This window comes from Oncorhynchus masou, chromosome 12, assembly GCF_036934945.1.
Source record: "Oncorhynchus masou masou isolate Uvic2021 chromosome 12, UVic_Omas_1.1, whole genome shotgun sequence".
Lineage (NCBI taxonomy): Eukaryota > Metazoa > Chordata > Actinopteri > Salmoniformes > Salmonidae > Oncorhynchus > Oncorhynchus masou.
In genome coordinates this window covers 46,265,472-46,292,503 of record NC_088223.1, presented here as the reverse complement: position 1 = coordinate 46,292,503, position 27,032 = coordinate 46,265,472, and the positions used below count along the sequence as shown (strand labels likewise).

At 42.4% G+C, this 27,032-nt stretch overlaps 1 protein-coding gene across 1 annotated transcript; it reads right to left on the bottom strand.

The window, feature by feature from the left end:
• Positions 1-715: 715 nt before the first annotated feature.
• On the bottom strand, positions 716-26,820 carry adamts8a (ADAM metallopeptidase with thrombospondin type 1 motif, 8a). Its single transcript, XM_064979168.1, has 9 exons — positions 26,086-26,820; positions 9,637-9,876; positions 8,451-8,583; positions 7,960-8,127; positions 5,704-6,020; positions 2,838-3,024; positions 2,175-2,347; positions 1,812-1,987; positions 716-1,592 (listed from the first exon to the last, which is right to left on the bottom strand). The coding sequence occupies exons 1-9, from the start codon at positions 26,818-26,820 to the stop codon at positions 860-862; spliced, it is 2,862 nt and encodes a 953-aa protein (XP_064835240.1). The 3' UTR covers positions 716-859.
• Between the last annotated feature and the right edge of the window lie 212 nt (positions 26,821-27,032).

The window sequence follows — 27,032 nt, the reverse complement described above, 5'->3', positions numbered from 1 at the left end:
TGCATAGTCAATTTAATAACTCTACCTACATGTACATATTACCTCAATTACCTCGAGACCGGTGCCACCGCACATGGACTCTGTACCGGTACCCCTTGAATACAGCCCTGCTATTGTTATTTACTGCTGCTCTTTAATTATTTGTTATTCTTATTTCACTTTTTTTGTATTTTCTTATAACTGCATTGTTGGTTAAGGGCTTGTAAGTAAGCATTTAAGGTCTACCTACACCTGTTGTATTCAGCACATGTGAGAAATAAAATTTGATTTGAGGTATTGTCTCTCTATTCATATGAAAGGTTTTTCTTTATTCCCTAAAATATTGAATGTCACTTGATTTGATTAGGTAGTATACTTTGAATTGATTTGAGGGCATGTGTGTTCAAAAGGGGGGCATGTGACCCGACAAAATGAATGACAGTGGTATTCAACCACTCCAGTGGACTATCAGCAGCATTTGTGGAAAGTTAAGATGTACCTTTGATAATGTGTTAAGCTAGATGCAAACAGATACTTTAGGTTAAGAAGTGATAGTTGATTATTTTTACATCCTTTGAGGTAGATCTCTGTTGGAAAACAAACCGTCAATAGGCGTTTTGAAGCTATGACATCATCAAGGAAATAAACATTGAAATAATTAAGTTAATCTATCAAATGTGAAATATTTCTACAACCAAACCACAGTTTTGGTTCTGGCTGAAATAGTGAACCGACCACTCTTGTGCATTGGTTAGTTGACACAAATGGTTGTGCATTGGTTAGTTGACTAACTAACTAGCTTACTACACTACTTCCCTCGGCCTTGGATCCCACCACTGCCACCAACGGCCCTTTCCCTTCCTGCTTTATCAGCACAGACTCAGCAGTCCTGGTAGCTGCACTCTGAAGAAACCACCTCTGGCCTCTTGGCGAGGTTACATTTTCCTACTTCCACCATCTTACCGGTGTAGTCAATACACAGCACGCTTCGATGGCGCACCCCCACACCACATGTCCTCGAGCATGCCGACCAGGGACCCATCTGCCAGACAGGGCAGGGCAGGTCCCCACACGGCCGGATGTCTGCCGGCCGCAGGTCCTCATCACAGGAGAAGGACAGGGTGCCTGCCCCGTCCCGGCACTCTACGTTCCTTCTTGACCAACCTGAACCACAGCTCTTGGAGCACTCAGACCACTCCCCCAGAGCCCACTCTGAGCCCCCTAGTGGCAGAATCGCATGTAGCGAAGCTCTACCCTCAGCTCCAGGCTTGGTGAAGGGGACATTCCTGGGGAGAAAAAAGCTGTACTTGACCCTAGGGGTAGAGGCGTCTCCGGCTGTGGACAGGAGTTGGACAGCGACTGCCTGTCGGAGCTTCTGGTAACTCAAGACCCTCTCCAGGGTGGTGGAGGAACCACTGTACCGGAGTACGGCGCCCAGGACTGGGATGTCCTGCTCTGCTGTAGACACAGAGAAATTCCCGTTCAGGATGTAGGAAACCTCTGTCTTCAAGGCCAGGTAGTTGCCGTCGTGTCTGATCCCGCGGTGGCTTTTTTGCTTGATGTCGATGTTGGTGGCCCCGGCCGGAATGGTCACAATGTCGTTGTAGCCGAAACTGTGTTGAATTAAATTAAGACAGAGGAACGTTTCAGTTGAAAGCTTATACTTATCTACAGGATGTATGCTAATGACTTTCCATGACCAGCATTTGAATGCTTTCTATGACATCAGAATCATCTTTAAAAGACGTGAATCAGTCAACCATTTTCACGAAATCAGAGAAACAACTCTGCCCTCAAAGGAATTTAATCCTGAATATATTTATTTTACTCACATGGCTTTATTCATCGATCCAGTGATCTTCCTGCAGGTTGTTCCATCACCCCCACACATGCCACATTTGTCCAGCTTCACACTGGAGCCGATCACCTGATCGCAGCCAGCTTTGACGCACTGTCCCTGGACACAGATGGAGGTGGTGTCTGGGCCACAGGTGGTGCCATCAACAACCTGAAACAACATAGAAAAACATGCAAAGTATTTGCCTCAACTCCTAGATCACTGTAAATCAAGCGTGTTGATTAGTTGGAAATGAATCAACCAAGTGATCAAAATTAGGCAAAACTGGTTTCTGGTTATAATGTTGTCATTTCAACCAGCTGGGAACTATTTCAAATTTGAGTAGAGTTATAGCTACCTTGGCCTCGAAGACTTTGAATTCATTGCTGCCTCTTGCTCTGCAGAACAGTTTGCACCTGTCCCTGGGTGAGACACCGTTGTATTTGGGGATCCACTGCTTGATGTTCCCATGGATGTCCAGGTATCGGTTGCTGTTGTACTTCTCACACTGCTCATCTCTGAAGCTCTTACCTGGGAGAACGAACATGGCATATCATTATCAATCCTATCTCTACTGATGACATTCAAGCATGTCAAGGAAACTCTTATACTACTAATTAAACTAGCCTTGCATCTATACTGTATGTGATAATGCCAACTGTATACATTTGAAATGCTATCATTGCATGCACCATATGGAATATGTATTTGTATTTATTAAGGATCCCCATTCGCTGCTGCCAAGGCAATATTAAGGCAGTTATATACAATTAAAAATATTACATGACATTACATTTCATAACACTTTTCACAACACATTAAGTGTGTGCCATCAGGCCACTACTTTACTACCTCATATCTACAATACAAAATCCATGTGTACGTGTGTGTAGAGTGCGTGTGCTCGCATTTCTATGTGTGTGTCTGTGCTTGGGTGCCCGCCCAATGTAATTGTTGAGGTGTGGATATATCGATCAGTTATTGATTTGGATATAGTGATTCATTATTGGTGTTAATTTACCATGCTCATCTTGGCAGGCCTGTATGTGACAAGTCTGGTACTTGGCTCTCTGTCCCGCACAGTATGCTCCTCCGTTTTGTGGCTTGGGATCAGTGCATTCTCTCTGGGAAAACTCCACCCCCCCGCCACATGACCTGGAGCATGACCCCCAGGGGCCCCACATACCCCAACCTCCGTCCACAGGCTCCTACAAGATACAACCAGACAGATCAATCAGTAATTAAATCAATGAAATTGTGCTTAGAACCCTTCAACTGTTGTCACAAAGTTTACAGGCTTTGAGTGAACATGTGAAATTAAATTATTCACACTACAAAAATGGAATCTCTACCCTCAGTAATGAAATACCCTACCCGTGTCATTTGAAAATAATTACTATATGGCAGTCTTGATAAGAGTTTTTCTTTGCTTGGTTAGGGTTTTTAGTTTGGCATCTCTTGTGGCATATAGTGGCCTGGCCTGCAGTCTGCCACGCGTGTAACTGCCTCTTGTGCGTACTCACAGCTCCTGGCATGTGCTACTAAGACACAGCATTTCATTTCTCTGGGGTTTTTACGAGTTGGCTGCAACAACTCCTCTAACAGCCAGAGTGTCTGGAATCACAAGGCCTGAACCAAATATACTAAGCCGGGCCCTCAGACTGACATTTGGGGGTCTGAATAAGAGAGGGATTTATTATTTTCAGCTGCCACGCGACAGGGCTGGTACTGGGGCCGGGCATAGGGCCAGGGCCGGATGGGGGCACCTGACAAAATGAGACTACATTCTATTTCTGAAGATGAAGTATTGAAACAGACGGGAGCCAGAAACGGTCTCTCACCAAAGCAGTGAAAAGAAATAACACCTGTCATGGTCAAGTGTAGACAGTGAGAGAAACAGAGCGCAAGAGAGAGAAAGTCAGAAGAGAAAGACTGCAAGAGAGAAGTCCTGTAGGCTATGACATAAACACTGCATACAAAAAGCAGAAGTAGGTAGTAAATTGTTGAGGAAGCCTATTTAAACATGTTTTTTCAGGCAGGTAAGAGGGTTCATAAATCACACAGAGACTGGAGGAGTTAGTGCCTCAGACACAATCATCCGATCCCTATGCAGAAGGATGGAGGATTTTAGTCCATCACTCAGACAGACAGAGCAAGAATCAGAATGGTTCAGAATACTGTTGAAGTCGGAAATTCACATACACCTTAGCCTAATACATTTAAACTCAGTTTTTCACAATTCCTGACATTTAATCCTAGTATAAATTCCCTGTCTTAGGTCAGTTAGGAAAACCACTTTTTTTTATGTGAAATGTCAGAATAATAGTAGAGAGTGAAGTTTACATACACTCAATTAGTATTTGGTAGCATTGCCTTTAAATTGTTTAACTTGGGTCAAATGTTTCAGTTAGTCTTCCATTTTGGCCCAATCCTCCTAACAGAGCTGATGTAGCTGAGTCAGGTTTGTAGGCCTCCTTGCTTGCACACATTTTTTCAGTTCTGCCCACAAATGTTCTACAGGATTGAGGTAAGGGCTATGTGATGGCCACTCCAATACCTTGATTTTGTTGTCCTTAAGCTATTTTGCCAAAAACTTTGGAAGTATGCTTGGGGTCATTGTCCAAGGGCGGAAGGGTAGCCTAGTGGTTAGCGTGTTGGACTAGTAACCAGAAGGTTGCAAGTTCAAATCCCCGAGCTGACAAGGTACAAATCTGTTGTTCTACCCCTGAACAGGCAGTTAACCCACTGTTCCTAGGCCGTCATTGAAAATAAGAATTTGTTCTTAACTGACTTGCCTAGTAAATAAAAATTTGGAAGACCCCTTTGCGTCAAAGCTTTAACTTCCTGACTGATGTCTTGATATCCACATAACTTTCCATCCTCATGATGCCATCTATTTTGTGAAGTGCACCAGTCCCTCCTGCAGCAAAGCGCCCCCACAACATGATGTTGCCACCCCTGTGCTTCACGGTTGGGATGGTGTTCTTTGGCTTGCAAGCCTTCCCCGCCAAACAGTTCTATTTTTGTTTCATCAAACCAGAGAACATTTCTCCAAAAAGTACAATCTTTGTCCCCATTTGCAGTTGCAAACTGTAGTCTGGCTTTTTTATGGCGGTTTTGGAAGCAGTGGCTTCTTCCTTGCTGAGCAGACTTTCAGGTTATGTCAATATAGGACTTGTTTTACTGTGAATGTAGATACTTTTGTCCCTTTTTCCTCCAGCATCTTCACAAGGTCCTTTGCTGTTGTTCTGGGATTGATTTGCACTTTTCGCAACAAAGTACATTAATCTCTAGGAGACAGAACGCGTCTCCTTCCTGAGTGGTATGACGGCTGCGTGGTGCCATGGTGTTTATACTTGCGTACTATTATTTGTACAGATGAACGTGGTACCTTCAGGCATTTGGAAATTGATTCCAAAGGATGAACCAGACCTGTGGAGGTCTACACTTTTTTTCTGTGTTCTTGGCTGATTTCTTTCGAGATTCCCATGATGTCAAGCAAAGAGGAACTGAGTTTGAAGGTAGGCCTTGAAATACATCCACAGGTACACCTCCAATTGACTGAAATGATGTCAATTAGCCTATCAGAAGCTTCTAAAGCCATGACATCATTTTCTGGAATTTTCCAAGCTGTTTAAAGGCACAGTTAACTTGGTGTATGTAACTTCTGACCCACTGGAATTGTGATACAGTGAATTATAAGTGAAGTAATCTGTCTGTAAACTGTTGGAAAAATGACTTGTGTCATGCACAAAGTAGATGTCCTAACTGACTTGCCAAAACTATAGTTTGTTAACAAGAAATTTGTGGAGTGATTGAAAAAATAGTTTTAATGACTCCAACCTAAGTGTATGTAAACTTCCGACTTCAACTGTACATATAGTTACCTCTCTTTTCTGCTGATCAGTCACTGCAGCACAGACACCTCCCTGACAGGTGGTGTTGGTCCCAGCGCCAGCCCCGGCCCCAGCCCAGCAGAGCGTGCCATCAGCCCAGGGCAGGCTGCCGTTCCGGGTGGTGCAGTGTGGCTGGCCCTCCTCCCGGCACCACAGTTGGCTGCAAGTCTGGTCCTCTGGGGTGTCCGGACACAGGCTGAACTCCTCCCCGAAGGCCTGCTGGCACTGACGGTCCAGGTTGTAGGAGACACCAGGGGGATCAACAGGGAGAGGGAGAGTCTGCTCTGGAGGATCCAACAGACAGTCACCTGGGAGAGAGGAACATAAAGCAGGCACAAATCAGTCAATCAAATTTATTTATAAAGCCGTTTCTAGTTCAGCCGACAGTCACCTGGAAAGAGGCACATTTATATTTATTTAGTCAGTTGAGGATAAATGATTGTATACAACAATGGTCTAGCTACATTAACAAACAGGCACAGACACATCAACAGGCATGAAAGTTCCAGTAACCTCAGGGGTGACAAAATGTCAATAAGATCTGGAGGACGTGTTAGTCAGTGACTGACATTTGGGAGATCTGTACATACTGTATTATACTGAAGGTGTTAAGAAGACCTAGGGGGGGGCTAAAGCTCTGATAAATTTGGGAGCACACGTTCCTCTTCTGTCAATCACCAGGAAACGACAACTGCAACTGGGTGCCAGTCCGCCTGAAGCACGTGAAATTGGACTGTTATGTTTATTTTTTGCAAACCTAAAACAGGTGTACAACAGTTTTAGCTTGAGGGGGCTATTTCCATAGCAGAATGGAATGGCCAAATACACAGAGATGTGTTTAAGGGAAGATACATTCTTTGCCTCTAAAGATTTTGTTGCCAGAAGGTAACATCATATCCAGTGGCTGAATCGGGTGATAGAAATCGTTGTAGATCATTGCCAAACATTACATTTAAATTTAGACTTCTGAAGCAGCTTTTCTTCATGAACTCTATGTAGAAAAATATACTTTAACTCTTGGCATTGATGTGCATGTCAGACAGAAGAGTTACTGCCTCTCTGCCCTGGTACAGTATGTTGCTTAATCCTATTTTGTTAGATCTTTTTAGTGGTATGGCCCCTTTAACAAAGGAGAATTCTGCAACATCAGTCCACTATATATCTGTGGCAAGGCCGGTAAAGACAACATGTGCTTGGCTACACTCGTTTTCTCTTCTCTGTGAGGGAAAACAGTTGTTAAAGCTGGAATGTGTGACTCACCAGCAGATGAGTCAGAGAGTGAGACAGAGAGATTATTTTATTTCAATGTATATTGTATATATTGTTGCTTTGGCAATATTGACGCAATGCTTTTTTCATGCCAATAAAGCAACTTGAATTTGAATTTGAGAGAGAAATCAAAGTGAAGATTGAAATATTGATGGGGGATAAAACATTGACTGAGAAAAATGTATGCTATTTCGCAACACAAATATCTGCTTTGCCTTAGATTTGCTATCTTCCATTCTAGGAGCAAAAACATCCATCTTGAGATGCCTTCTCCCAGCAATCTCAGGCATGTCTGCTGTGTGTGTGTGTCATCTGAATTATTACAGTGCTGTCTGTGTCTCTGCCCTACCATGAGCAGACAGAAGTGAAGAGAAGAGCCTCTCACTGCAAAGATAGATGAGATTACTCTCCAAGGACTGTTAGTTTGGACACTCTCAGCAAAATTACAAATAGTGGTTTTCAGAGACCATAAATAGAGGTTGATGGAGCGAGTTTAGGCAAAATGGGCTTTTTAAAAAGAGAGAGAAATAAACTAAACTTGTGAAATGTTAGGGGTTCATATTATATAGGGATTTCTCCCCACTCTCTGAGTCCTAAATTACATAGCACACTCTCTGTGGCAGGTGTCTATTAACTGCATAATAACAGCCTATGGCCCTTTAGGACAAATGTCTCAAAACTGTTATTCAAACATAATGAAACCGCAAACTGTTTTTACTCAGATTCAGTTTGTCTCGAATGCTACCTCATGACCAAAACCAAATGAAAGCTGGGAACCACATGTTAACCAATAAGAACAAACTGTCGATGCAATTATGTTCGTGGGTAGTAAGTAGTGCATCGGGGAATCATTATTTCAGGCAATACATCTGACTCAATACATCTACACTTGATACAGTGGTTAGAGAGAATTGAATAGAATAAAAGAGTAGAGAAGAAAGCACTGGGATAAAGGTTTAAAAGGGTAAGTTATCCTACCATATCCATTGTCGAAGAACTCTGTGACATAGCGGGCGCTACATGGCGACCATGGCAAAGTCTTGTTGAGGCTAAAGAACACAGATGCCATCATGTGTGGCCCATCCAAGTGTCCGAACCATCTGATACAGTTATTAGAGTCGTCATGAGGCATGCTGAGTACATGACCTGAGGAGATAAAGAAGAAGATGCTGCTGAGAGCTGACGTATGGCTTACATCATGCACTTTTCTAACTGTATTTCTCATTTAAGCTAGTTGGATGGTTTTGTGGTTTACAAGGAACCTAATTATGATATTAACTGAATGAAAACAAGAGGCAAAGCAGGACAGCCATCACAAGTGACTCAGGAGAAGTACTGGACATCCATCCACATTGGCCTTTACTCAAGTTTCCTACCTTGTGAGATAGGAAACACACCAGTATGCAGTTTGTTCCATAGTGTGTTACTGTAACATACCAAGCCCATATTTCTATAGCGTATTAACATACCTAGCTCGTGTGTCACGGTGTAGGCAGCCTGCAGACCGTTATCCTCTATTACAGAGCAGCTTCTCTTGGGGTCACACATGGTGCCCACGTCAGCCACCCCCAGGGTGTCACAGCTCCTCTGACCACAGATGTCCTGCATAGGGGGTATAGGGAGAGAGGGCATGAGGACTTTATCACAATGGGAAAGAGGATAAGATGAGAGAAAAAGGGCGAGAGGAGTAGGGATCTCACAACTCATCAGCCCATAGATATCCTACATGGGGTAGAGGGAGAGGAGAGGAGAGGAGAGGAGAGGAGAGGAGAGGAGAGGAGAGGAGAGGAGAGGAGAGGAGAGGAGAGGAGAGGAGAGGAGAGGAGAGGAGAGGAGAGGAAAAGGGCTAGGGGATTAGGGAGAGTAGGAAGAGGAGGGACACATTTCAGACACTGATATCCAGACATTGCTACGTTTGTTCCAGACAGATGGGGTTTTCCCCCTAAAAGTGAAGCTCTTGCCAGCAAAACATATTTGTCAGTGTTTCCATCGTAAAATAAAGCAAATACATGGCAGCCAGTAGATTTGGGGAGAAAGACAATTTAACTGTGTGGTATCTAAAGCACATAGTGAAGGGGGATTCAGTATAAAAAGGCCATTGAAGCTCTAGTTTCAGTTACACTTACAGACAGGCATCCCCAAAAAAGGGTACTTTGGAGACTGGAAGGGAGACTGGAAGGGCAAAGGGGCATGTGCTCTGCACAACACAGGGGTTGATGGGAGAATAGGCTGGTGGTAATGGCTGGAGTGGAATGGGTGGAATGGTATCAAATACATCAAACATATGGTTTCCATTCCATTTGCGCCGTTCCGGCCATTTCTATGAGCCATTCTCCCCCTCAGCAGCCTCCTGCGCTGCACAGGTGGAGCCCTATCTGTGCACGTGCCACCCTATCTGTGCACGTGCCTGATTTTCACACCAAACAGAGCCAAACCAAGCTGTACCGAGCATGGCCTGGTTTTGCATCCATCATAGCTGCTGGAACCATACTGAAAAGGACAATGTTAAAATAAAATATTTGAGCTAGTACTGTTTGGTCAGCATAAGAGAGTAAAAGGGTAATAGGGTTCATCTCACCTGCCTGGTGAATTGGATAGTTGTGTCCTAGCTTGCTGGGTGATTGAGATGGAATGGCTAATGTTCTAAATTCTCACCTGTCTGGTGAATAAGATGGCTGTATCGTAGTGTTCCAGATGCCTCTGGCTGGAGGGGTTGAAGAGCTGCTGCCAGTTACAGAAGTTCCTGAGGGCCATTCCTCCGTTGCTGGACACCTGGGGTCCTACATCTTCGTCCTCCACCACCAGCATCTTCACAACCACCAGGCTCACTGAGTTCTTCAGACTGGGGTGGCGGTAGACCCGCGCTGCCATTGCCATCAGAGTCAGTAGGTAGTGCTTTAGAGGGAAGAGAGAGAAATGCCTTGTAATATATAATTTAGTAGAACTGTCAGCATTGACAGTGACACATATATTACGGAAATGTGGCTCATGCGGGAATCGAACCCTGGTGTTGCCAGCACCATGTTTTAACCAAATGAGCAACTGGAAGCACATGTGGAAGCATGGGAAACAATGACCAGACCAATGATCTGTAACACTCAACTAGAGGTCGACCGATTAATCGGAATGGCCGATTAATTAGGGCCGATTTCAAGTTTTCATAACAATCGGAAACTGATATTTTTGTGTGCCGATTTGCCGATTTTTTAAATATATTTTTTTATAACTTTATTTAATTAGGCAAGTCAGTTAAGAACACATTCTTATTTTCTATGAAGGCCTAGAAACGGTGGGTTAACTGCCTCGTTCAGGGGCAGAACAACAGATTTTCACCTTGTCAGCTCCGGGGATCTAATCTTGCAACATTACAGTTAACTAGTCCAACGCAATAACCACCTGCCTCTCTCTCGTTGCACTACACAAGGAAACTGACTGCCTGTTACGCGAATGCAGTAAGCCAAGGTAAGTTGCTAGCTAGCATTAAACTTATCTTATAAAAAACAATCAATCATAATTAACTACACATGGTTGATGATATTACTAGATATTATCTAGCGTGTCCTGCGTTGCATATAATCTGACTGAGCATACAAGCATACAAGTATCTAAGTATCTGACTGAGCAGTGGTAGGCAGAAGCAGGCGCGTAAACATTCATTCAAACTGGAAACCACATGTCATGAGTCTGCATTTATTGTAGCTGGGGATTTTAATAAAGCTAATCTGAAAACAAGGCTCCCTAAATTTTATCAGCATATCGAATGCGCAACATCGGCTGGCAGCATTCTGGATCATAACTACTCTAACTTCCGCGATGCATACAAAGCTCTCCCTCGCCCTCCTTTCGGCAAATCTGACCACGACTCCATTTTGTTGCTTCCAGTCTATAGACAGAAACTAAAACAGGAAACGCCCATGCTCAGGTCTGTTCAACAATAGTCCAACCAATCTGATTATATGCTTCAAGATTGCTTCGATCACGTGGACTGGGATATGTTCCGGATAGCCTCAGACAACAACATGAATGTATACTCTGATTCGGTGAGCGAGTTTATTAGCAAGTGCATCGGTGATGTTGTATCCACGGTGACTATTAAAACCTTCCCCAACCAGAAACAGTAAATTAATGCCAGCATTCGCGCAAAACTGAAAGCGCGAAGCACTGCTTTTAATCATGGCAAGGTGACCGGAAACATGATCGAATACAAACAGTGTAGCTATTCCATCCGCAAGGCAATCAAACAAGCTAAGCGTCAGTAGAGACAAAGTAGAGTTATAATTCAACGGCTCAGAGACGAGACGTATGTGGCAGGGTCTACAGTCAATCACGGATTACAAAAAGAAAACCATCCCTGTCGCGGACACCAAAGTCTTGCTCCCAAATAAACTAAAAAACCTCTGCTCGCTTTGAGGACAATACAGTGCCACTGACACGTCCCGCTACCAAAACCTGCGGGCTCTCCTTACCCTTCTCTCCTTCTCAGCCCTCTCCTGTACTCCCTGTTCACCCATGACTGCGTGGCCATGCACTCCTCCAACTCAATCATCAAATTTGCAGACGACACTACAGTGGTAGGCTTGATTACCAACAACGACGAGACGGTCTACAGGGAGGAGGATAGGGCCCTCGGAGTGTGGTGTCAGGAAAATAACCTCTCACTCAACGTCAACAAAACAAAGGAGATGATCGTGGACTTCAGGAAACAGCAGAGGGAGCACCCCCCTATCCACATTGACGGGACAGTAGTGGAGATGGTGGAAGGTTTTATGTTCCTCTGCTTACACATCACGGACAAACTGAAATGATCCACCCACACAGACAGCGTGGTGAAGAAGGTGCAACAGTGTCTCTTCAACCTCAGGAGGCTGAAGAAATTTGACTTGTCCCCGAAAACACTCACAAACTTTTACAGATGCACAATCAAGAGCATCCTGTCGGGCTGTATCACCGCCTGGTACGGCAACTGCTTCACCCACAACCGTAATGCTCTCCAGAGGGTAGTGAGGTCTGCACAACACATCACTCCCAGGGGCAAATTACCTTCCCTCCAGGACACCTACACCACCTGATGTCACTGGAAGGCCAAAAAGATCATCAAGGACAACAACCACCCGAGCCACTGCCTGTTCACCCCGCTATCATCCAGAAGGCGAGGTCAGTATAGGTGCATCAATGCTGGGTCCGAGAGACTGAAAAACAGCTTCTATCTCTAGGCAATCAGACTGTTAAACAGCCATCACTCACTTCTTTCTACATCACGTGTTGAAAGTCTTATTATTCACACCCCTTGACTTTTTCAAAGTGTCACAGACTGAATTTAAAATGGATTAAATTGAGATTTTTTTTGTCACTGGCCGACACACAATATCTTGTAATGTCAAAATGAGATGTTATGAGATTTTATTTATTTTAAATTTTTACAAATTAATTGAAAATGAAAAGCTGAAATGTATTGAGTCAATAAGTATTCAACCCCTTTGTTATGGCAAGCCTAAATATGTTAGGTAGTAAAAATGTGCTTACCCAGTTACATATGTTGCCTGGACTCACTCTGTGTGCAATAATAGTGTTTAACATGATTTTTTAATGACTGCCTCATCTCAGTACCCCCACATATTTTTATTTTATTTATATATCCATTATTTTACCAGTTAAGTTGACTGAGAACACATTCTCATTTACAGCAACAACCTGGGGAATGGTTGCAGGGGAGAGGAGGGGGATGAATGAGCCAATTGAAAACTGCGGATTATTAGGTGACCTTGATGGTTTGAGGGTCAGATTGGGAATTTAGCCAGGACACCAGGGTTAACACCCCTACTCTTACGATAAGTGCCATGGGATCTTTAATGACCTCAGAGAGTCAGGACACCCGTTTAACGTCCCATCCAAAAGACAGCACCCTACACAGGGCAGTGTCCCCAAACACTGCCATGGGGTATTTTTTAGACCAGAGGAAAGAGTGCCTCCTACTGGCCCTCCAACACCACTTTCAGCATCACCTGGTCTCCCATCCAGGGACTGACCAGGACCAACCTCACACCATGACTGACCCACCGCCAAACCGGTCATGCTGGAGGATGTTGCAGGCAGCAGAACGTTCTCCACGGCGTATTCAGTCTCTGTCACGTCTGTCACATGTGCTCAGTGTGAACCTGCTTTCATCTGTGAAGAGCACAGGGCGCCAGTGGTTAATTTGCCGATCTTGGTGTTCTCTGGCAAATGCCAAAAGTCCTGCACGGTGTTGGGCTGTAAGCACAACCCCCACCTGTGGACGTCGGGCCCTCATACCACCCTCATGGAGTCTGTTTCTGACCGTTTGAGCAGACACATGCACATTTGTGGCCTGCTGGAGGTAATTTTGCAGGGCTTTGGCAGTGCTCCTCCTGCTCCTCCTTGCACAAAGGCGGAGGTAGCGGTCTTGCTGCTGGGTTGTTGTCCTCCTACGGCCTCCTCCACGTCTCCTGATGTACTGGCCTGTCTCCTGGTAGCGCCTCCATGCTCTGGACACTACGCTGACAGACACAGCAAACCTTCTTGCCACAGCTCGCTCCTTTATTGGGGGTGTTATTGGGGGTGTCTTGCTAATTGCCTATAATTTCCACCTGTTGTCTATTCCATTTGCACAACAGTATGTGAAATTTATTGTCAATCAGTGTTGCTTCCTAAGTGGACATTTTGATTTCACAGAAGTGTGATTGACTTGGAGTTACATTGTGTTGTTTAAGTGTTCCCTTTATTTTTTTGAGCAGTGTATTTTCTCAGGGGTGTGAATACTTATGTAAATTAGATATTTCTGTATTTAATTTTCAATACATTAGCAAAATTTTCTAAAACCATGTATTAACATTGTCATTATGGAGTATTGTGTGTTGATGGGTGAGAAAAAAAGTCTGTGGTTTCTGAAGGCACTGTATGAAGTATAAAATAATGTTTATTTTTATTATTAAATGCGTTTCAAATGTCCTATTAATGAAATTCTATGCAGATTGTTTACATATAGCAAGTGTAAAAAAATCTGGTTGTGTTTGTATGGTTAAATGTTCAAATTCAAATGTCCTATGAATTAAATTAAATACAGATTGTCAACATTTGAAGTGTTAAAAATATGGATGTGCTTGTATGATTAAATGCTGTTCAAATGTCCTACGAATTAAATAAGAATGTCCTGTGTCTCTACAGTGCATTTGGAAAGTATTCAGACCCCTTTACTTTTTCCACATTTTGTTACATTATAGCCTTATTATAAAATAGATTTTTTTTTAAATTCTTCATCAATCTACACACAATACCCCATAATAACAAAGCAAAATAAGCTTTTTAGAATTTTTGCAGATATGACATTTACATAAGTATTCAGACCCTTCACTTAGTACTTCGTTGAATTGAAACATCTTTGGCAGCGATTACAGCCTCGGATCTTCTTGGGTATGACGCTACAAGCTTGGCACACCTGTATTTGGGGAGTTTCTCCCATTCTTCTCTGCAGATCCTCTCAAGCTCTATTAGGTTGGATGTTGAGCGTCGCTGCACAGCTATTTTCAGGTCTCTCCAGAGATGTTTGATTGGGTTCAAGGACATTCAGAGACTTGTGTTGTCTTGGCTGTGTGCTTAGGATTGTTGCCCTGTTGGAAGGTGAACCTTTCCCCCAGTCTGAGGTTCTGAGCACTCTGGAGCAGGTTTTTATCAAGGATCTCTCTGTACTTTGCTCCATTCTTCTTTCCCTCAATCCTTTCCCTCAGTCTCCCTGATGCTAAAAAACATAACCACAGCTTGATGCTGCCACCACCATGCTTCACCATAGGGATGGTGCCAGGATTCCTCGGGACGTGGCACTTGGCATTCAGGCCAAGAGTTCAATTTTGGTTTCATCTGACCAGAGGATCTTGTTTAGAGGATCTTGTTTCTCATGGTCTGAGAGTCTATAGGTGCCTTTTGGCAAAATCCAAGCGGGCTATCAAGTGCCTTTTACTGAGGAGTGGCTTCCGTCTGGCCACTCTACCATAAGGACCTGATTGGTGGAGCGCTGTAGAGCTGGTTCTCCTATCTCCACAGAGGAACTCTGGAGCTCTTTCAGAATGACCATTGGGTTCTTGGTCACCTCCCTGACCAAAACCCTTCTCCCCGATTGCTCAGTTTGACCGTGCGGCCAGCTCTAGGAAGTCTTGGTGGTTCCAAAATTTCTCTATTTGAGAATGATGGAGGCCACTGTTTTCTTGGGGACCTTCAATGATGCACATATTTTTTGCTACCCTTCCCCAGATCTGTGCCTCGACACAATCCTCAATCGGAGCTCTACAGACAATTCCTTTGACATCATGGCTTGGTTTTTGCTCTGACATGCATTGTCAACTGTGGGACCTTATATAGACAGTTGGGTGCCTTTCCAAAATATGTCCAATCAATTGAATTTACCACAGGTGGACTCCAATCAGGTTTTAGAAACATCTCAAGGATGATCAATCTAAACAGGATGCACCTGAGCTCAGTTTTGAGTCTCATAGCAAAGGGTCTGAATACTTATGTAAATAAGGTATTTCTTTTTTTTTTTAAATGTGTATAAACCTGTTTTCAATTTGTCATTATGGGGTGGATTAATGAGGAAAAACGTAACGTAACAAAATGTGGAAAAAGTCAAGGGGTCTGAATACTTTCCGAATGCACTATTTGTCAAATACAGTCCTCAAATGTGAATTGCCATTACATCCGGAGAGAAACATAATGTGGATGCATTCCTATCTGCTTTCCTATGCTTTAATGTGCATATGTTGTGGTAATATTAGGTCAAACGTAAATACATAATTTTCTAAATGCTAGGTAAAGGTAGGTAAAATGTATATTGAGTGAACATCAATGGACAATTATGTTAAATTTTAAAGGAAAATGTTCTGAACTTCATAAAAACTCACATTTCATTCTTACAACATCAAGGGAATGTCCTGTGCAACCTAACTTAAACATTGTATGAATGTCATCACAACTGAGCATATTTTGTGTTTTGGTAACCTATCATAATGTACCCACACTGTTTCCACAACCTAATTACATGTTCTTGGAACCTTTAAATAACTCAGAAACACTGTTTTGTCAACATTCTTGCAACATCAAATGAATGTTTTGTACACGTTGATACAAACGTTATCTGAATGTCAAAACTACTCAACAGTTTTTGAGTTTGGGAGTATGCTGTGTCTCTTGTTATGTCCCAACAATGTTTCCACAAAGTTCCCACAAATTTGTGGGAATCAACAGATGAAATGTGTTGTGGGAACGTTCTTGTAACATAAGGTGAATGTTTTTTGCACCCTTAAAGAAACATTGTGAAATCATCTGCACAGCTGGACAGTTTTGGTGTTTTGGGAACATATATTTTGTCCCCACAATGTTCCCACCAGACTCTTCCCACAAGCTAATTAAACATTCTGGGAACCTTTAAAGAACAGATTAAATGTGTTATAGGAACATTCCTGCAACATCAGGCAAATGTTTTATACAAACATACAAACTTTTTGGGGAATGTTCTGTGGTCATTGTTACAGATGTTGTGCACAACATTTTAGCGAACGTTAGAACACTCCAAGGATATTTAATATAAAACATTTATGATAAATGCATTTGTCTGAATGTTTTTGTATGTTATATTCTTAGTGTTAGATACATCCCTAACTTAATGTGAATCTAGGTTAATGTTATGGGAATGTTCCCGGGTTTGCTGGTAAGGCACTATCAATTGTGCACTACCTAGTTGTTGTCAATAAACATTGAATCCTGGATTAATTTCACTGCTTAATTAATTGCAAAGAGATCTGACAACACACGCTCTGAGGGAAGTCAGAGAAGGGACCCAAATCCGTAAGCCAATTGGAATCAAATGTTTAAACATTTGTGTTTTTCTTTCCATCAATAAAATGGGTTGAAGACCACAAAAACAAAACTACTCTTGGCTTCCTCTCATTCCCAGATGGTTTAAACTCAAACACAAGACTCTGTGCCAACATTTTTATTTACAGTTTCAGATAGACACAAACTTAGTCAGATTGTATAACATCACACGATATATTAAGACCAGAATGTCTCCATCTTTTCTGAGGTTATTAGGTATTGACAGAGATACTGTATATATTGAGCTCCAAGAGTATTGGGACAGTGACAATTTTATTTGTTTTGGCTCGGTACTGCAGTACTTTGGTTTTGAAATTATAAAATTACTATGAGTGCAGACTGTCAGCTTTAATTTGAGGAACTATTAGAAATTACAACACTTTTTGTACATAGTCCCCCCATTTTAGGGGAGCAAAAGTTTTGGGTCAAATTAACTTACATTACCGTTCAAAAGTTTGGGGTCACTTAAAAATGGCCTTGTTTTTGAAAGAAAATATATTTTTTGTCCATTAGAACACCATCAAATTGATCGAAATACAGTGTAGACATTGTTAATGTTGTAAATGACTATTGTAGCTGGAAACAGCAGATTTTTAATGGAATATCTACATAGGCGTACAGGAGTCCAATTATCAGCAACCATTACTCCGGTGTTCCAATGGCACGTTGTATTAGCTAATCCAAGTTTATAATTTCAAAAGGCTAATTGATCATTAGAAAACCCTTTTTTAATTATGTTAGCACAGCTGAAAACTGTTGTAAAAAACTGCTTCAAGTTCCTTGGCGTCCACATTACCAACAAACTAACAAGGTCCAAGCACACCAAGACAGTCGTGAAGAGGGCACGAAAAAACCTATTCTCCCTTAGGAGATTGAAAGAATTTGGCATGGTTCCTCGGACGAAACACACATCACGACAGGAGAGACACCACAACACTACATCAAGAGTGGCTTAAGACACCTCATAGCATGGCAGCAAAACATGACAACACAGCATAGTAGCAACACAACATGACAACAACATGGTAGCAACACAACATGGCATCGGCACAACATGGTAGCAGCACAAGACATGGTACAAACATTATTGGGCAAAGACAACAGGATAAAGTGCAAGGAGGTAGAGACAACACTACATCAAGCAAAACAGACACAACTGTCAGTAAATGTCTGTGATTGATTCTTTAAATGAAAAGATGAAGATAACCTGTCCAGTTTGAGTGTTTTTTGCTGATCGTTCCAGTTGCTAGCTGCAGCAAACTGAAAAGAGGAGTGACCCAGAAATGTGTGTGCTTTTGGGACATTTAACAGAATGTGACTGGGAGAACAAGGTGTTGTATGTGGAGAATGAGGGCAGCAGTAGGTATCTCAGATAGGGGGGAGTGAGGCCTAAGAGGGTTTTATAAATAAGTATCAACCAATGGGTCTTGCGACAGGTATACAGAGATGACCCGTTTATAGAGGAGTATAGAGTGCAGTGATGTGTCCTATAAGAAGTATTAGTGGCAAATCTGATGGCCAAATCAAATCAAATGTATTTATATAGCCCTTCGTACAACAGCTGATATCAAAGTGCTGTACAGAAACCCAACCTAAAACCCCAAACAGCAAGCAATGCAGGTGTAGAGGCACGGTGGTAGAGAACCTCTAGCCACTCGAGAGCACCCTTACCTGCCGATCTATAAATTGCGTCTCCGTAATCTAGCATGGGTAGGATGGTATAAGACTGTATCATCTGTATATAAATGGAGGAGAGAGCTTCCTACTGCCTGAGCTATGTTGTTGATGTGTATTGAGAAGAGCGTGGGGCCTAGGATTGAGCCTTAGGGTATTCCCTTGGTGACAGGGAGTGGCTGAGACAGCAGTTTTTTTAAACTTTATACACTGCACTCCTTGAGAGAGGTAGGTAGCAAACCAGGCCAAAGACCCCTCAGAGACACCAATACTCCTTAGCCGTCTTACAAGAATGGAATGGTCTACCATATTAGGGGCAGCAGGTAGCCTAGTGGTTAGAGCGTTGGAATAGTAACCAAAAGGTTCCAAGATCGAATCCCTGAGCTGACAAGGTAAACATCTGTCGTTCTGCCCCTGAACAAGGCAGTTAACACATTGTTCCTAGGCTGTCATTGAAAATAAGAATTTAGAAAGGTAAGAAAGGTAAAACATAAATAAAATCAAAACCTTTGCCAAGTAAATTGAAGCACAACATTGCTTGGAATCAAGGGCAATGCCGACATCATTTAGGACCTTTAAGGTTGCAGTGACACATCCATAACCTGAGCGGAAACCAACTGGGACTAGATACTATAGACATCAAGAAAGCCAGTTGATTATTGACAAGTTTCTCCAACACATTTGATAAACAGGGCAAAATAGAAATTGGCCTATAACAGTTAGGATCAGCTTGATCTCCCCCTTTAAATAAGGGATGCACCGTGGCTGCCTTCCAAGAGAGGAGAGACAGGTTAAAAAGGTCAGAGATAGGCTTGGCAATGATAGGGGCAGCAACCTTAAAGAAGAAAGGGTCTAAACCATCTGACCCATATGTTTTCTGGGGGTCAAGTTTAAGGAGCTCCTTTAGCACCTCGGACTCAGTGACCACCTACAGGGAGAAACTTTGCAGCAGAACAGGGGAAAACACGTGAAGGGGTGGGTGATGAAAAAATGTTGGACGGGCAAGGAGGCATGGCTGAATCAAATAGGAATCCTAACTTAATGAAGTGGTGATTATAGAGATCAGCCATGTGCTCCTTGCCAGTAACAACCACATCATCAACATTAAGGGACATGAGCACCTGTGAGGAGGATTTATTGTCTAGGTCTTTAACCATTTTTTTTAGAACTCATTGGGGTTAGACCCACAGAGGGAGAACTGCTCCTTAAAGTAACTAACTTGGCCTTCCAGATAGCCTGAGTGCACTATTTCTCATTTGCCTGAATGAGAGCCAGTCAGCCTGAGTATGCGTGTGCTTTGCGCCAAATGGAATTCTTGAGGTGGAGAAACTTTGCCAGATCACGGTCGAACCAGGGGCTGAACCTGTTTTAATTCTCAATTTACTTGGGTGTGTGTTTGTTAACAATACCACTGAAAATATTAAAAAAGAAGGTCCAAGTCTTCGACAGAGATCAAGCTGATTCTATACCAATTTACAGGGGCCAGGTCTGAAAGTGTGAACTACTGCATTTAATCATGGCAAGGTGACTGGGAATATGGCCGAATACAAACAGTGCAGTTATTCTCGCCGTAAGGCAATCAAACAGGCAAAACATCAGTATAGAGACAAAGTGAAGTCGCAATTCAACGGCTCAGACACGAGACGTACGTGGCAGGGTCTACAGACAATCACAGACTACATAAGGAAAACCAGCCATGTTGCAGACATTGACATCTTGCTTCCGGACAAGCTAAACACCTTCTTCGCCCGCTTTAAGGATAATCCAGTGCCAATGACGCGGGCCAAGGACTGTGGCCGATGTGAGTAAGACATTTAAGCATGTTTGTTAACCCTTGCAAGGCTGCCCTGACGGCATCCCTAGCTGCATCCTCAGACCAGCTATCTGGAGTGTTTACATATTCAATCTCTCCCTATTCCAGTCTGCTGTCCCCACATACTTCAAAATGGCCACCATTGTTCCTGTACCCAAAAAAGCAAAGGTAACTGAACTAAATGACTATCGCCCTGTAGAACTCGATTCTGTCATCATGAAGTGTCAAGGATCATATCACCTCTACTTTACCCGACATCATAGGCTCACTTCAATTTTCTTACCGCCCCAATATATCCACAGATGATGCAATAGCAATCGCACTGCACACTGCCCTATCCAATCTGGACAAGAGGAATACCTATGGAAGAATGCTGTTCAGTGACTACAGCTCAGCATTCAACACCAAGCTCATCATTAAGCTCGAGTCCCTGGGTCTGAAGGTAGGAAACAACACCTCTCCTTCACTGATCTTCAACACTGGGGCCCCACAAGGGTGCATGCTCAGCCCCTTCCTGTACTCCCTGTTTAACCATGACTGCATGGTCACGCACACCTTCAACTCAATCATCAAGTTTTCAGACGACACAACAGTAGTAGGCTTGATTACCAACAGTGACGAGACAGCCTACAGGGAGGAGGTGAGGGCCCTGGGAGTGTGGTGCCAAGAAAGTAACCTCCCACTCAACGTCAAAAAAACTAAGGAGCTGATCGACTGGACCTCAGTGGAGAAGGTGGAAAGCTTCAAGTTCCTCGGCATACACATCACTGACAAACTGAAATGGTCCACCCACACAGACAGTGTGGTGAAGAAGTTGCAACAGCGCCTCTTCAACCTCAGGGGGCTGAAGAAATTTGGCTTGGCACCTAAAACACTCACAAACTTTTACAGATGCACAACTGAGAGCATGTTGTCATGCTGTATCACCGCCTGGTACAGCAACTGCACCGCCCACAATCACAGGGTTCTCCAGAGGGTGGTGCGGTATGCCCAATGCTTCACCGAGGGCAAACTACCAGCCCTACAGCACCCGATGTCACAGGAAGGCCAAAAAGATCATCAAGGACAACAACCACACGGCCACTACCTGTTCACTACCCCGTTATCATCCAGAAGGCGAGGTCAGCACAGGTGCATCAAAGCTGGGACCGAGAGACTGAAAAACAGCTTCTATCTCAAGGCCATCAGACTGTTAAATAGCCATCATTAGCACATTAGAGACTGCTGCCTATGTATATAGACTTTAAATCACTGGCCACTTCAATAATTGAACACTAGTCACTTAAATAATGTTTACAAATTTTGTATTACTCATCTCATATGTACAGTATATACTGTATTCTATTCTATTGTATCTTATTCTATGCCACTCTGACATTGCTCATCCATATATTTATATATTCTTAATTCCATTCCTTTACTTAGATTTGTGTTTATTGTGGGTATTTTTGTGAAATTGTTAAGATATTACTTGTTATATATTACTGGAGCTTAAACACAAGCATTTTGCTACACCCGCAATAACATCTACTAAACACGCGTATGTGACCAATAAAATTGTATTTGATTTGATTTGAAGGAAGGCTTGCTAATTAAAGTTTTTTAGCAAGCGTCTATGACAAATCAGTACAGGTAATTTCACTGAGCAGCCATTATGAACACAGGCTTTAAAACAATGATTGATTTGGTCATTACACAAAACACCAGACTTTTACCTATCAGGATTATTTGTGATGATAACATCAAGGAAAATAGCCTTTTCTGGGTGTTTGGAGACATACCTTGTGGAATTAGTAATAATCTGAGAAAGAATTAGAGAGTCCCATTATTTTAGTTGCTTTAGGACTTGGTCAGGTGGTTTAAGCATCTGCCAGTTTAGGTCACCTAGCAGGACAAATTCAGACATAGGGCATTTAGGGTACAGGCCAGTGCTGATGGTGGACAATAACACCCAGCAACAGTCAACAAAGAGCTATTTGAAAGTTTAATGCTTAAAACCGGAAAATCGAATTGTTTGGGGACAGACTTGGTGGAGACAACTGAGCACTGAAGGTGTTCCTTGTTAAAGATTGCTACGCCACCACCTTTGGAAGATCTGTCTTACCGAAAAAGGTTATGACCAGAAAGGTTTAACATCAGTGTTCAAAGCACTTTTTCTTAACCACGTCTCAGTAATGACCAACACATCTGGATTGGAGCTGTGAACCCACACTTTTAATTGATCAATTTTAGGTAATACGTTTCTAGGGTTAACGTGTAGAAAACCCAGGCTTTTAAGAGAGCAGAAATCAGTGAAGCAGATATCAAGTCTGAATTGCGGCTAGCAACAGTAGATGGTCCAGGGTAGATGTTCCAGTAATACAATCAGGGCACGGCAGAGGATATAGAGAGCTCTGCAGTGTTGATTTATGACATTTGAATGTGCATTAAATGGAAACAAGATCATATTGTACAGCAATTTCATCAGGAAACATGAATACAAAGCCGGGAAGAGGTGGTTAGAATAGGATGGGAGGCCAAGAGTCTGTATAACCAATAGAGAGTGGAAACAAACATAGTCTGTCCTACTATGAAATATGAAATAACACATATGGAATCATGCAGTAACCAAAAAAGTGTTAAACAAATCAAAATATATTTGATATTTGATATTTTTCAAAGTAGCCACCCTTTGCCTTGATGACACCTTTGCACACTCTTGGCATTCTCTCAACCAGCTTCATGAGGTAGTCACCTGGAATGCATTTCAATTAACAGGTGTTCCTTGTTAAAAGTTCATTTGTGGAATGTATTTCCTTCACCTCTTGAAACTCCCCATCCCGGATCCGGGATCGTGACTAAAGCCTCAGGCTCATTAGCATAACGCAACGTTAACGATTTCTGAAAATCGCAAATAAAATGAAAATAATGCGTCTGCTCTCAAGCTTAGCCTTTTCTTAACAACACTGTCATCTCAGATTTTCAAAATATGCTTTTGAACCATAGAAATTGACGAATTTGTGTAAGAGTATGCAGAGCTAGCTTAGCATTTTGAGTAGCATTTAGCACGCAACATTTTCACAAAAACCAGATAACCAAATAAATAAAATCATTTACCTTTGAAGAGCTTCGGATGTTTTCAATGAGGAGACTCTCAGTTACATACCAAATGCGCAGTTTTTCCTGAAAGCGTCTGTGTGTAGGAGAAATCGTTCCGTTTTGTACATCGCATCTGGCTACCGAAACGAACCGAAAATTCAGTCACCTACAACGTCAAACTTTTTCCGAATTAACTCCATAATATCGACCGAAACATGGCAAACGTTGTTTGGAATCAATCCTCAAGGTGTTTTTTCACATATCTCTTCATTGATATATCGTTCGTGGAAGCTTGCATTCTTCTCTAAATTCCATGGAAAAATACTTGAAACTGACTTTTGCGCACCAATTTCGGCGCAGGACACCGGGCGGACACCTGGTAAATGTGGTCTCTTATGGTCAATCTTCCAATGATATGCCTACAAATAAGTCACAATGCTGCAGACACCTTGGGGAAACGACAGAAAGGGCAGGCTGATTCCTCTCGCATTCACAGCCATATAAGGAGACAATGGAAAACAGAGCCTCAAAAATCCTGCTCATTTCCTGGATGCCGTCTCATCTTGGTTTTGCCTGAAGCTCACGTTCTAGGGCACGCACAGAAAATATCTTGGTAGTTCTGGACACGTCAGAGTGTTTTCTTTCGAAAGCTATCAATTATATGCATAGTCGAGCATCTTTTTGTGACAAAATATCTTGTTTAAAACGGGAACGTTTTTCATCCAAAAATGAAATAGCGCCCCCATAGCATCAAGAGGTTAATGCATTTGAGCCAATCAGTTGTGTTGTGGCAGGGTAGCAGTGGTATACAGAAGATAGCCCTGTTGTTAAAAGACCAAGTCCATATTATGGCAAGAATGACTCGAATAAGCAAATAGAAACGACAGTCCATCATTACTTTAACCGCCACAGGAAAGAAAGACCCATAGTTACCTCTAATGCAGAGGTTAAGTTCATTAGAGTTACCAGCCTCATAAATTGCTGCCCAAAGAAATGCTTTGCATACTTCAAGTAACAGACACATCTGAACAACTGTTCAGAGGAGACTGTGTGAATCAGGCCTTCATGGTCAATTTGCTGCAAAGAAACCACTACTGAAGAACACCAATAATAATAAGAGATTTCCGTGGGTCAAGAAACACTAGCAATGGACATTAGACCAGTGGTCTGATGAGTCCAAATGTAAGATTTTTGGTTCCAACCGCCATATCTTTGTGAGACACAGAGTAGGTGAATGGATGATCTCTGCATTTGTGGTTCCCACCATGAAGAATTGAAGAGGAGGTGTGATTGTGTGGGGGTGCATTGCAGGTGACACTGTCAGTGATGTATTTCGAATTCAAGGCACACTTAACCAGCACGGCTACCACAGCATTCTGCAGCGATACGCCATCCCATCTGGTTTGCACTTAGTAGGACTATCATTTGTTTTTCAACAGGACAATGACTCAACACACCTCCAGGCGGCTTTGTAAGGGCTATTTGACCAAGAAGGAGAGTGATGGAGTGCTGCATCAGATAACCTGATCACCACAATCACCAAAGCTCAACTCAATTGAGATGGTTTGGGGCGAGTTTGACTGCAGAGTGAAGGAAAAGCAGCCAACAAGTGCTCAGGATATACTTCAAGAGTATTAGAAAAGCATTCCAGGTGAAGCTGGTTGAGAGAATGTCAAGTGTCCTAAGTTGTCATCAAGGCAAAGAGTGGATACTTTGAAAAATCTCAAATATTAAATATATTTTGATTTGTTTAACACTTTTTTGCTTACTGCATGATTCCATATGTGTTATTTTATAGTTTTGATGTATTCCCTATTATTCTACAATGTAGATTTTTTTTAAATAAATAAAAACCCTGGAATGAGTAGGTGGTTCCAAACTTTTGACTTTCACTGTATGTGCAATTTGTAAAATATGTTACGTATTTGCAAAATGTGCAATATGTTACGAATATGCAAATGTAGGATATGTTACGAATTCCAATTTTTTGTTGCTAACATTAGGTAGGTGGCTAGGTGGCTAATGTTAGCCAGATGGCTAACATTAGCTAAGCTAGGGGATATTGTTACAGTTAGGAGTTAGGTTAAAGGGTTAAGGTTAGCTAAAAGGGTTAGGGTTAAGGTTGAGGAAGTGTTAGCTAGCATGCTAAGTGGTTCCAAACTACCTAAAAAGTAGTAAATAGTTGCAAAGTTGTTAATTAGCTAAAATGCTAAAGTTATCCATGATGAGATTAAAACAAAGATTGCTAGACATTTGCATTATATGCCCACCCATCCACCCTCCCTTTGTTTTTGCCTTAAATAACCTTCTATCTTATGTTTAATATGTTTTATTTATTTTATCATTATTTTACCAGGTAACCATACCAAGTAACACTAATTTAGATTTCACGGATTTACATTTACTATATTACGCCTGGTCTATGAGATCAGGCTGGCCTGCCTTGACAGTTCCACAAATGCCATTTCAGGCGCTTATTTTTGCCTGGAAAATTAAACTGCATTGGAAATCCTTTGTGTGTAATTACGCGTTTGGACATGTGCCCATCACATTGCATCCAATGCAAAACAATATATAATTAGTGCATCGGTTTATCATTTTTGTTAACGATATATTCGGTTTTGTGGTTATCAATTTGTGCTAGTTCATGCCCTCACCTTTATTTCGTCTCCATAGAAATGTGTCATTGAAGCGTCGGCTACGACCAGCGTCTCGATATATCTTGGAGAGGAGACAAACCGTCGCTTCCGTCCCGTCGCTAGCTCAGCATCATCAACAGGATATGCAGTGCTGTCATCTGTGGCCAGACGGCTTTTATCCTTCACCTGATCAAAAGCTTGGAAAGTCTTGGACAAATTTTGTACTTCGGTCAAAACTCTCCTTTTTATAATGTGTACCTGCAAGAATGATCTCTCTGTTTTACCATGGCCAAGAACTTTGGGTTGAATTAGATACACATCCCCATGCGCTATGAAGAACCCTTGCATCCCGTGGCACAGGCTCACCGCGACAACAGATTCCTGGTCGGTGTCCACCTTCCCTGAGAAGAAGCAGCCTTTAAGCTCGTCCCCATTCCCCTCTGTCTTGATGATACCACCGGTAAAATGCCCTGATCTGGTTCCGTTGAAAAGCGCAGCCAGATGTTTCGATTGTATGTGCTGAATGGTTAACTTTGGAGCAACAAACGAGTCATCCGGAGTCAAATTCAATGTGAAGTCCTGGCCGAAAGCTGTCAATCTGAAGCTATGTTGATCCTCGCTCCTTTTCCAGAGCCGACCGCTGGTCTTCACACTGTTTATGACGGGTATGGTCTCCTCCGAGTGGAACAATTCCGACAGCACAACGTTGTTGAAGGACAGGGTTAATAAAGTGATATGTAAAGTTGAACCCATTTTATTACTATCACAAGCACCCTTTATATCAAAGAAACGATGTAAATGTGTGATAAGATATTTTTTCTTCTTAATCTTCTTAATCGAGAAATTGCTATGAATAAAGAAGAGCGCGTATAACAGGTACCATACAGTCTTGAGTGCTCAACATAAAATTGCGCTATACATCTTAATTTGACTTAGTAAATCAAAATTAAACAACCACCAATCAC